The 11,328-nt window shown below is 40.6% G+C and overlaps 1 protein-coding gene across 2 annotated transcripts in view; it reads right to left on the reverse strand.

Annotated features, from left to right (window-relative positions):
• LOC103474299 (uncharacterized) overlaps nt 1–10,689 on the reverse strand; it is an 18,273-nt gene extending 7,584 nt beyond the window's left edge. The window contains exons 1-11 of one of the 2 annotated variants that reach the window (XM_008425143.2): nt 10,353–10,689; nt 10,129–10,255; nt 7,588–7,709; nt 7,030–7,054; nt 6,773–6,819; nt 6,535–6,682; nt 6,140–6,446; nt 4,379–4,484; nt 1,551–1,697; nt 932–992; nt 120–302 (exon numbers count right to left, since the gene is read on the reverse strand). In XM_008425143.2, coding sequence (XP_008423365.1) covers nt 120–302; nt 932–992; nt 1,551–1,697; nt 4,379–4,484; nt 6,140–6,446; nt 6,535–6,682; nt 6,773–6,819; nt 7,030–7,054; nt 7,588–7,709; nt 10,129–10,246 — 1,264 coding nt within the window. In that variant the 5' untranslated portion in view covers nt 10,247–10,255; nt 10,353–10,689. Of the gene's footprint in view, nt 1–119; nt 303–931; nt 993–1,550; nt 1,698–4,378; nt 4,485–6,139; nt 6,447–6,534; nt 6,683–6,772; nt 6,820–7,029; nt 7,055–7,587; nt 7,710–10,128; nt 10,259–10,352 lie in introns of both variants that reach the window. The other variant, XM_008425142.2, reaches the window with a different exon arrangement.
• Between the last annotated feature and the right edge of the window lie 639 nt (nt 10,690–11,328).

Raw genomic sequence — 11,328 nt, forward strand, 5'->3', positions numbered from 1 at the left:
TATATAAAAGGACAAAGCCTATATAGTGTATAGTGAAAAGTGTCCACACTTCTCATGATTTAACCAGTGGTCTACATCCAGGTTTTCAAGCTGTGAATCAGTTTTCTTCTCATTCATACCTGTAGCAGACCAGCTGGCAGCAGCATGCAGGAAGCTGTCCATCTGCAGGACACACTTCAGTGTCTCCATCATGTGCTCCTGGCGCAGAGTGTGAAGTCTGCTGTGACTCAGAGACATGCTGCTGTCCACCTGACTCATGCTGGCCTTCAGAGCCACAGTAGCACACTGGAGGACACTCATCCCTGAGAGCAAATTACCTGTTAGATGACTAATGTCGATTACGTTCTGGAGCCGAAATCTTTCTTCTTTTTTTTTACAAGAAACACATGCCCAATCAGACAATTCTTAAGTTCTCTGTGTGAAGTTCCCAAGCTCTTCTCTCACCAATGAGTCGTTTAGTGAAGGCATTACTGATATATTTGCCGCGTTTTTAATAACAGTAAATATCAAAGGTGACATCAGGCACAACCTCTTATGCGGTTTTTCTCAACGTTGGTCCTCACGCCCCCCTCTCCTGCACATTTTAGGTATTTCCCTTCTGGGTGATTAACAGGCTTCTGCAGTACCTGATGTTCATGCAATCATGTGAATCAGCTGTTCTGGAATAGAGGCACATCTAAAACATGCAGAGCAGGGGGGCCTGAGGACTGGAGTTGAGTAACACTGCTCTATTGCTATGCAGGCGATGCTCTGCTAAACTTAACAGAGCATTGCCTTCATAGCATTAGAAGTTTAGCACCAGATTAGCCAAATTCAAATGTTTCTAGTGGTTTTCTAAATATAGATGTCTTCAGCTGCTTTTTAAAGTTGTAATAGTGTTTTCTTCTTATTTGATCTAATATTCAAAATAGCTAAGCAGACCAGGACTTACCAGAGTTATCAGTGGCTTCCACATCAATATACAGCCCATCCATCATTCCTTGTTTCAAAACCTGGAAGGGAGGAAGAAAGGAAGGAAGAATAGAAGGAAAAAAGGAAGGAAAGAAATTCTGTGGTGAAGAATGAAAAAAAGAAAGGTGCTCTTCTTTGAAGACAATGCTCATTAGTAGCTGCATTTCCATTGACCATAAAACTGTTCAAATTGGAATTAGGAAAATACATTTGCTCAGTTGAAATACGACAATTTTGGAAAAATTCACGTTTTCTGCTTAACCCTTGTGTGTGTGAGGACTGAGTCAAACATAGAGGACTGTGGCAAATGATACAAGTTATAGTAATACAGTTTGTGAAACACTGCGTCTCTTCCAGATTCTTTGTGTGAAGAATCTGGAAGTTTGGAKGATCGACATCCAAAGCAATGAAGGAGATGTGACCATTTATTACTGGTCCAGACTGAACATCATTTCCCTGAGCGGAATATCGACAAAGTTTTACGCATATTTRTAATGGAAACACAGCTACAGTTTCTACTCATTATAATACTGTCATCACCTGATACTGGAGGTGATGAAAATAATAATAAAAAACAAAATGCACACAAATCATCTGACCTCTAACACTCTGATGTAGCCATTCTCAGCACTCAGGTGCAGGCAGGACTTCCCCAGGTTGTTGGTCTGGTTCACGTTTGCCCCCAGTCGGATCAAATCCGCCACCATCAGGTGCTGGTTGTGCTTTGCCGCATAGAGGATGGCAGTCTGTGGGTACAAAGTGTGATCAAAATTTTACATCATTGTGAAATCTGTGACACTTTGCAGACTCAAGCTGCACAAGTGTGCAAAATACAGTGTTGTAAATATATATATTACCCTCTTATGTATTTAATCTGGTTTTGCTATTTGTCTCACTTAAATGATTCAGATCATCAAACAAAATGTGATATCAAAGATCACCTGAGTAGATACAAAAGAGTCATTATTTCTTCATATAACTTGAGAAAAAAGTTGTCCAACACAACCAAGTCCTGTATGGAAAAGTTATCAGTTGAGTTAGGCATTTGAAATAAGTTGCTGAGTCATCATTGGTTCTACCAACTGGAGTGAGTCCCTATCATTGCTGTGGGAATTCATTCCACAGTAATGATAGGGATGTTGTGACATGATTAATCATGCCACAACCTCTCATTGGATTTTGACTATTCCACATCAACACCTTCTTGTCAGTCCACAAAATATGGTTCCAAAAGTCTAGACCAGGGGTGCCCAAACTTGTTGAGAGCAAGATCTACTTTTTCTCTGATCAGCCGCCTGAGATCTACCTCATGACACAGACATAAAAATTGCAAATTAAACTATTGACTTATATTATATGCRAATAAACATCAATTATAGCAGAAATAATAAAGTGACAGAAAACCTAATCCAGTTTCTTCCTCAGTGACATTCTGACACTGGGAGCAGCTTACTGGTTTCTCAGTCAGAAGCTGGTTGCAAACCTGAGGCCAGCAGGTGTCGGTCAGTCATGGTGGATCTGAAATTTGGTTTGATGACCTCAATATGAGAAACTACAGACTGACAGGAAGAACCAAAGAGCCCAATAAAGGTAAAGGCAAATCTTATGAAATCGGAATATAATTAATTTAAATTCACATAATTATCGTGGTAGAATTTGTTAAAACTTAGAAATATATTTGTCCTATTTGATGTTGCGACGTATGCTCACAAAGAACTAGGTAATTAGTCAATAAACGTTTCTGAACGTTTATTAAACGTTCATAAACTACAGCGGGTGTGATGAGCCACAACAAAGGTAAAACAATCCGAAAAGACGATCAACTCAAAACCACTCCTACCTTTTCTCTCTCTCTTTCTCTCTTTCTGTCTTTCTGTCGTTTAAGCACACCCGTTGCCGTGGCAACCGCCTGCACCCCGCAAGCTGAGCAAAGATTACATTAAAAACATAACATTCAGCCCGTTACGATATCAGGTTTCTAGGCTTGATATTTATTTCTCGATTATTAATTAGCCTCTCATGAACACAGCGGTGGTTGAGTAGCTAATTTAAACTCCTGCTCTGCTCGTCAGTCGGCCTTTTCTTCTTTTTGTTAATGGAACCGAATTAATGAAGTTACAAACGTTTTGGATCTTAGTGAATATTTTTGATCAAGCTGTCAGAAGAGGAAGTGCTGATCTCAGCGTCCTGGCGGCGTTCAGTTTGTCACCTGCCGAGATCGACTCAAAACCTTTCCACGATCGACGTATTGGGCACCCCTGGTCTAGGGGATCTTAAAAATAACTGATCACGGTTCCACAATTTAGCTTTATTGTGGTTCACAGTTCAAAARGTTTAGAAGTCACACATCCATAACTAGTCAACACAGCCGCAACTAATCCGCATCATCAGCTACTGTACAAAAGAAGCCTGTTGCCAGTCCTTCAGTGCCTGAGGGTTAGCCATTCATGGTACTCTGTGCCCCTCAGTGTTTGCTCCTCCTGAGTCTCTCTGAATTTTCTGAGTGTTACACTCAACCCAACTTTGTGATCCCCTTGCACACAAGTGGTGCTCTGGATGTTACCCTTTGTGCCTCCTGATTCTACCCTTCGGCAACAAACCAGTGTTCACAAGCCTGTGCTGCTACCTGTCTGCCCTCCAATGAAAACAACCACCTATCAGTCATCACCTTTCTGTCTCATTGGATTTCCTGACAACAGTTCCAGCTCCACCTGGATCCAACACTCCCTAATGGAACCAAGCCCCAGCACCAGCCTTACTCTGACCCAATGGATCAATCTCCACCTCACAAGTAAGATCATCATCTCGATAACCTGTCAAGCTGTGCTCACCTCTCATCTCTATCCTCAGTGCTCTAGATTCCCCAGCTGTTCCAGTCCGGGGACAAAGAAAACATTTTCATTTCTTTTTGTGCAATAAACTTTATTTTACTGACTTCTCTGTCTCCTGCATGTGTTCTGCATTTTGGTCAAATGATTGGCAACAAACATGACAAAGTTGCTTGTTTTCAAGCAACTTACTTACTTACTTACTTACTTACTTACTTACTTACTTACTTACTTACCTTGTGACGTCAGACAGGTTCTTCTCAAGTGATTTATTGATTATCCAGATTGGTTTGGGCAGCTTGTCTTCCATCAATAAATAAAATCACCCTTTCAAAACAGTTTTTTTTTCTGAGATTATTGCTTACTGATATTGACATTTTTTTATGAACAGAACATGTGTGACAAAAAAAATCTACAAGGAGGCAAATAATTTTTCAGTGTACCAAGATAGGGTGTGAACAGTGAGTTGTCAGACAATGCTTTTCACTCCATCTCTCAACGGCTTTGCCCTGTTTAGTTTTGGTGGAAAAAATAGTGTTGCTTTCAGGCTGCAAAACTTCAACAGTTAAATGTTGGTGTAATAAGTGTGTGTACGGTACCATTCCATCAGAGTCTTTGAGGTCCAGGCTGTTGATTGCAGACATTCTTTTGGCGATGGCATACACCTGTGCTCTCTTTCCCAGACACACCACTTTATGCAGAAGTCTGGAGGAAGAAACAGACAGATTGGGAAAACAGATGCATTAAACAGATGAAGAAGTTACTAATCTTAAACACGGATAGAATACATTGTATGCTAGAATTACGAAAAAGGCCGCCGTCAGGATGAGTCGAGTGCTGCCTGGGGTTGAATTATTTCATTTCTACCTTCCTGCCAACATGACAAGATGTTGATCTGAAGTCAGAAATAAAACTGAACCTCAGTCTGACTTGACTACAGTTTTCTACACTTTTTGAACTCTGGTGCTCAGTTATCACAGAAAGATGACAACGCTGTCAAAGGCATCTATTCATAGAAGATGTAAATAAGGACGAAGCCTTACTAGTGTTACAGAAAAATTTAAAGAAATTATGGAAAACAGAGACATTTTGGATGTAAATGCAAAAGGGCATAAAAAACTGCCTGAGTCAGTTTAAGCTGTAATTGCAGGAAAATTGAGTTCTGCCAAGTTTTGATACAGAAGATTCAGATTCCTCACCATTGATTCAATACTAAAGTATTCCAATACTGATATTGCGATATACCGTCAGAAGCGACGTGTTTTTTTTCCACTTCATGACTCATTCTTTGATGATTGCTCTTGACTGACATGAACCCAGAAATAAACACTACCGTTTGCAGCCATGAAGAGAGCAAATTGTGGGCTGTGAGCCAGAGCTGGAGGAACGAGTTCACAGAAAATGGATGCTTGAAGATTGCGCTGTCAGGAGGACTTAAACTGGAAATAACTATAAATGACTTTGCATGTGGCCCTTTCATGTTGTTTTTGTTACCGCTTCATTAGCCTGTTAAAAACCAGCCACTGGTTCACTGTTTGCTATGTTCAGACTCTCTGGATCCTCAACTATCTGAGAAACTATTGGATGGAGGGGTAGACCCTGTTGAAGTTTTAAATGATTTGACCCAGTCATTATCTATTGGCTGTAATGTATGTAATGCGCCAGCTTGATGAAACTTACCGGAAATTGTGGGCCTTACATCTTTGCCAGCAACAAAATATCTTAAACATTCCTCTTTCTCCGACTTTAACTGCTCATCATTTGAAAGCGTGGCGAACATCAACTGAAAGGCTTTGTTCGTTCTTCCACTGCCATTTCCAAACTACAACCAGGCAGACTACAGATGTAAAACAGCACAGAAAATTGACTTGAGTTGTTTGCAACTCCTCCTGTTTGCCGATTAGTCCGGTTGAAACTCAACCTGATAAATCGAGCTGAATGGGAGAAATCCCAGATGAAGAGAATAAGAACTTAGCAGAACTATGTATTTGTTGGTCTCTAAATAAATAGAAAGTCCACTGGGGGAGCTTTTCTTTGTTGTGAGAATGTATTTTTACTTTCGGTGTCTAAAGTCTAGAGTCTGTACATAGGAAACAGTGTTTTGTAATGTTGAGTGGTGCTGCTGCCAGTCTTGCCCAGGATTCTCTTGCAAGAGATTTTTAATCTCAGATTTTCTAAATTTTTTTGCTTGATGAAACTTATATTCCAGAGCAATTTATAGTCTCAAGATATTTGGAGGACTATAAATTAGTCCTCAAGCTCTCAGTTTCACAATCAGCCAGGAGGAACATAACATCAGCGTAAGAAGTGAGCTTAAGACAGCTCTCCTTCCAGACAGTAACAGTGGACACCATGCTTACGTCCTGCCGTGCTCATCGGTGGTCAGCAGCTCAGCATCAGAGGTCGTCCTCAGCCAGCTCTCCTCTTTCTGCAGCTGTGTCCAGAAGAAGGCAGAAGTGTTCAGATCCCAGTTGTTCTTTGGCTCGAACCAGCCCTCCTCTCTGTCATCATAGCTTTGTGTATCAGTGACACCGGGGGGCTGGAGGCCGGAGAACATGTAGTCGGGTCGGGTCCAGGCCACGTCGTGTTCCGAGGCGCTGGGAGAGTAGGCCATATAGGATTCTGGGCTGGGAATGATTTCATCATATTCGTCACCGGAATTTACATCTACAGGGGAAAGCACAGGGGTAGCATGAAGTTTATCTTCCAGATCCGATTTTAGCGAGTTGAACTATACGTGTTCAGTGAGGGTTACCGGTTAGAGACAGTTCTGGAGAGGTAGTGAAGTCAGAAGGAAGGGACTTTGGGGTTGGGGAGCAGAGAGTGCAGCCAGATCTCAGGTCCTCTTCCAACACCTCGATGATGATTGCCAGTTCCTCCAGGCTTTTCACAGGGTGTTGTCCCTAAAAGTAAAAGGAATGCCAAACTCAGCAATCCAAAAATCTCACACCCATGGAGATGAGTAACCCGCTGTTTTATTTTCCTACACACACCCTAGTAGCTTTGTTTCTTGCGCGACTTCTGGCACGTTTCCTGTTTCCTGTTGAACAGAGAGGCAAACATCATCGGCAGATCAAGCAATGACAGTTTTTTTTTTATAAACATTTGGCAATCTGACAAAAACATCGCAGCTTCACATGTCTGTCTTGTCATAGACCACAGTTTACTCAGTTTTCTTATCCAAGAAATATTACTGGAACAGCTTTGGCCTTTTGGACAGAATACAAAGTAATGACATCAGTTCACTCACCAGAGCCTTTTTTTGAGCCTCTTTCCTACATTCACACATGCAGGTTAGGGAGAAAAGTGAAGAAAAAAAAAAAGTTTCATCAATGCACAATATGTTTAAAATGTTACTTCTACATGCACCATAGCAAATGACTGCACTTCAAGAATCACCAATTTAACTACATAAATAAACGGAATAGCATGAAAATGTTTATTATTTTTGGTCACTCTTCTCATAAAGACATGCTGAACGAGGTCAAGACTGCATCTCTGTACTTGTTAGGGTGTTCATGAAGACACCTGGACCGACTCACTGATATCGTAGGAGTGTCTTTAGAACTTGTGAAATGTTGGGCACAGAACAGTGAGTCAGCAGGAACAGAGGGAGGTTTTTCTCTTTTAACCACATCGGTGTTAAAGTTAGGAGATAAAGATTTTTATCTCACTGCATTTAATGCATCTCCAGAAGTAAATGTAAAACGGCAACTGGATATGCTTTTAAAAGAGATCACTGATGAAGCGGAAGAGAACGTGCTCACTAATTCAATTATTTTTCAAACAAAAAGAAGAAAGGATTTACGTTAAAGTCATTGGGGTCCATGTCTTTGGGCACTCGTCTGTTTTTCAGTAGATCCCTAACCGGCATTCTGACACGAACTCCGAGGTAAACCCGCTCACCCCCAGAGACGGGACATCTTGTACCTTGATGGAAAACAGAAAACAAAAAGCCTGTTGGACAGGATCGAGACTGGTTCTCAATTCCAACTAATTACTGAGTGAAAGAGTGAAAGCATAGTTGATGTTAGATCATTTTGTTTGTTTTTTTGGCTCTGATCCACACACCTGGGATGGATACGTTTACCTAAAAGGCACAGCTGAAAACAAATATGATTGTTATCACAGAGGGTTTTACTCAGAAGTTAAAACTTCAAGGTTGGAAAAATGAACAAAAAGCTTCTCAACAAGTCAGAACGCACAGAGGGAACGTTTGGTGTGTGAGCAGCCCTGAACTCACATGACTGACTTAACCTACTGATGGCACTTTGAACATTGACAGTTCATATCTCATTAAAGCTTTTGCACACATTACTGCGCATTGCCCATTATAACACATAACCTAGTGAAGTACTGATTTAAATGAAGTACTGATTTAAATCAGTACTGATTTAAATCAGTACTTCACCAGGAAGTAAAAGCTATGTGGGAGTTTGGAGATGATTGTTTCACTGATCCTGCGGTTGGTTGACAAACCTGTTGGTGTTCAGAGGTGGAATCTGTCCGCTTTAGAAAAGGCTACGTCTAAACCCTGATAGATGTTTTGAAATGCAAATGACATTATCTGTCAGCAGTGACGTCAGTAACGCGTTACTGACGTCGGACCACTTTTTTCAGTAACGAGTAATCTAACGCGTTGCTATTTCAAATCCAGTAGTCAGACTACAGTTACTCTACGAAATCACTTTGCGTTACTATTTTCTTTTGTCATTTCATTTTATTTCCTCTACGCGTCTTTTGGAGCGACCGCCGTTTCAGTGTCAGCAGCACAGAAATGGAGGGAGATGCGCATTTCGTTGCTGGAAAAACAGAAACTATTTTGAGTTTCTGTCTCCAAGTCCGGTTATTATAAGCAGCTTTGGGCTTGTTTTGTTTCTAAAGTCGCCTGCAAATTTAATGAGTTGCGCTTTTTGGGGCTCGTTTTTGAACGKGAAGTTACTCATTTGGGCTTGGAAATAAGCAGAGACACATAATAAGGCCCAGACTCTCCGTGACCATCATTTCCCGGATGATCCGTCCCGTCATGTCTGTGTTAATATCAAGTTAATATACTATTATCTCTGAATGACGTCAAGCTTTGCGTTGCACACCAAAAAACTGCAAACATCGAGACTAATATGTACGGAAGAAGATWAGGGTCACTGGAAAAAAAAAAMAAACACAATTCTGACTTTTTTCTCAGAATTCTGAAATTAAAGTCAGAACTGTTTAATTTTTTTCCCAGTGGCCCTAATCCTCTTTGGTAAATATGAACAGTGCAATAAACGTGAAAACAGTCATGAATGAACGTGTCCGTAAAGTTGCGCAACTAAACGCCATTATAGTAATTAATATTAAGATAAGTGTCACAAATCTGTGCAGAATGATATCTGAGTTGTGGAGCCGCAGTAGCAGCGCTGTGCGCTGCGCTCTGACAACACACGCAGGGCAGTAACGCAGAACCTGGAGACTTTGGCAGGGAGGGGGCCTGCTTAGAGTTTTCCAGACAATAGTGGAACACACAAAATCACAAACTTTTTTGTACTGTTGTAACCATTAAATAATCTCCCCTTCAGTTCAATCTTAAAGGTGGAGAACCATAGTTTATGTTACGATTATAAAATAACTTGCACTTAAGTTTTGGTAAAGCTCAATGTAATTTTCACAGGTGGCAGAGCRTTGTTGTTAGCAGCTGCTGAAAGTAACTAAAAAGTTACTTTTAATGTAACTTAGTTACTTTCCAAATCAAGTAGTCAGTAATTTAATTAAGTTATTTTTTCAAGGAGTTATCAGTAATCCGACTAAAGTTACTTTTTCAAAGTAATTATGCCATCACTGTCTGACAGTCAGACAGTCAAACAAAAGCAACTTTATGTTTTATGTCATACTTAATTTCTCATTTCAGATATTTTAAAATATAAATTTGACTAGTTGTAATTTGATCTGAGATATCCTGGATTGTAATTACAAAAGTGTGATCTTTCAAACGGCCAATCTGGTGACATCATTTGAGAAATATCAAAGGCATTTCGATCCATCAAAATGTTATTGAGGACATATTGAATTGTTTTTCTGACCAATCAGAATTTGAATGCAGATATCTTAAATTCTTGACAGTCAAATCATAGTTGTTTTTAGCCAAAACAAATTTTAAGACACCTGGAAAGTAATTACAGATAGTCATATGAAACTAATTTTATGTAAGGGCCTGCCATACTCCACACATGCCACAGCATGAGAAACAATTTTATTAACATATTCAACAACTGGAAATACTTGAACTGAATTGAAATGACGTATTGTTTACGCCATTCCTTAGTAAAAGTTACGGAATGAACTTTGTGGTCAAACGACACCCGTTCCCTACCTTTGTTCCATTTGCAGCCAGTCACACTGGGGACAGGAGGGCCTGGCACGGCGGGCGGCTCGTCCAGCGGAGGGTCCAGCCCGGCTCCTGGAGCCTTCCTGTTGTACGGTCCTTTCATCTCCTGGATCTACTGGGGAACACAAGGTTCTTGTAAGCAAAGACTAACTAGAGGTTTTCTTCTATTTTATATGGAGCCAAAGATGTGTCCAGAAACAAAAACTTACTAAAAGCAGCCTGTGTCCCCTGTGACCTGCTGCTGCGTCCCCAGGAGGAGCTGACGGTCTGAGAGGAGCCGCTGCTGTTCACACAAACAGCCGCCTGTCCTGTTCTGATCTGCTCCGTAACTTTGTGTTCCACTGAGGAGAAGGATTGCTATCAGGAAGACCAGCCTCTCAGATTTAACAGCAGCAGAGCGGTGCCGGAGGGCGGGCTCACATACCGATCACGTTAACTGTTAGGGAAGAGCTGCAACACAGGTGATGTTGGAAACACACTTCTTACTGGAGATGGTTGCAAATCCTGTTTACCAAGTTCAGATCCAAGGTCCCAAATAAAGGAAACAGGCCTGTGAACAACAATGTAAAATTCACAACAATCCATAGAAATGTGCCAAAAATATATTGTCTGTGCATTAAAGGCTTCCACCTGTATGTTGGCATTAACCCCCTCCTGATCTATATGAGGTACAAACACAAACCATTTCACTTCCAGCATTGAATAAATTGTTTTCAAGCAGCAAACAGGAAACTAACACATTATTATCCATGAGTCATGTTCTGTTTGATCAGTGACTTGAACAATCATTTTAATGCTTCAACAAGCTCCTCTGGGCTAGAAAGGTTCTCAGTGATTATGCTTCAAATCAAAAATCTAATCAAATTTTATTTGTATTTCACATTTCAGCAACAAGGCAGTTCAAAGTGCACAAAAAAACAAAGTCATAGAAGACACAGTCAGTAATTGAGACATTACATTTTGCTGTCATTGCACATCAGATTGATTAATGTTTAATTGATTTTATTTCGAAGGCAACTCTACACAGGTGGGTTTTTAGTAAAAATTTAAAGGAACTCATTGTTTTGACTGTTTTGCAGTTTTCTGGAAGTTTGTTCCAGATTTGTGGTGCATAGAAGCTGAATGCTGATTCTCCATGTTTGGTTCTGGTTCTGGGGATGCAGAGCAGAACCAGAACCAGAAGAT

Source organism: Poecilia reticulata, linkage group LG13, assembly GCF_000633615.1.
Source record: "Poecilia reticulata strain Guanapo linkage group LG13, Guppy_female_1.0+MT, whole genome shotgun sequence".
In the NCBI taxonomy this organism is placed as follows: domain Eukaryota; kingdom Metazoa; phylum Chordata; class Actinopteri; order Cyprinodontiformes; family Poeciliidae; genus Poecilia; species Poecilia reticulata.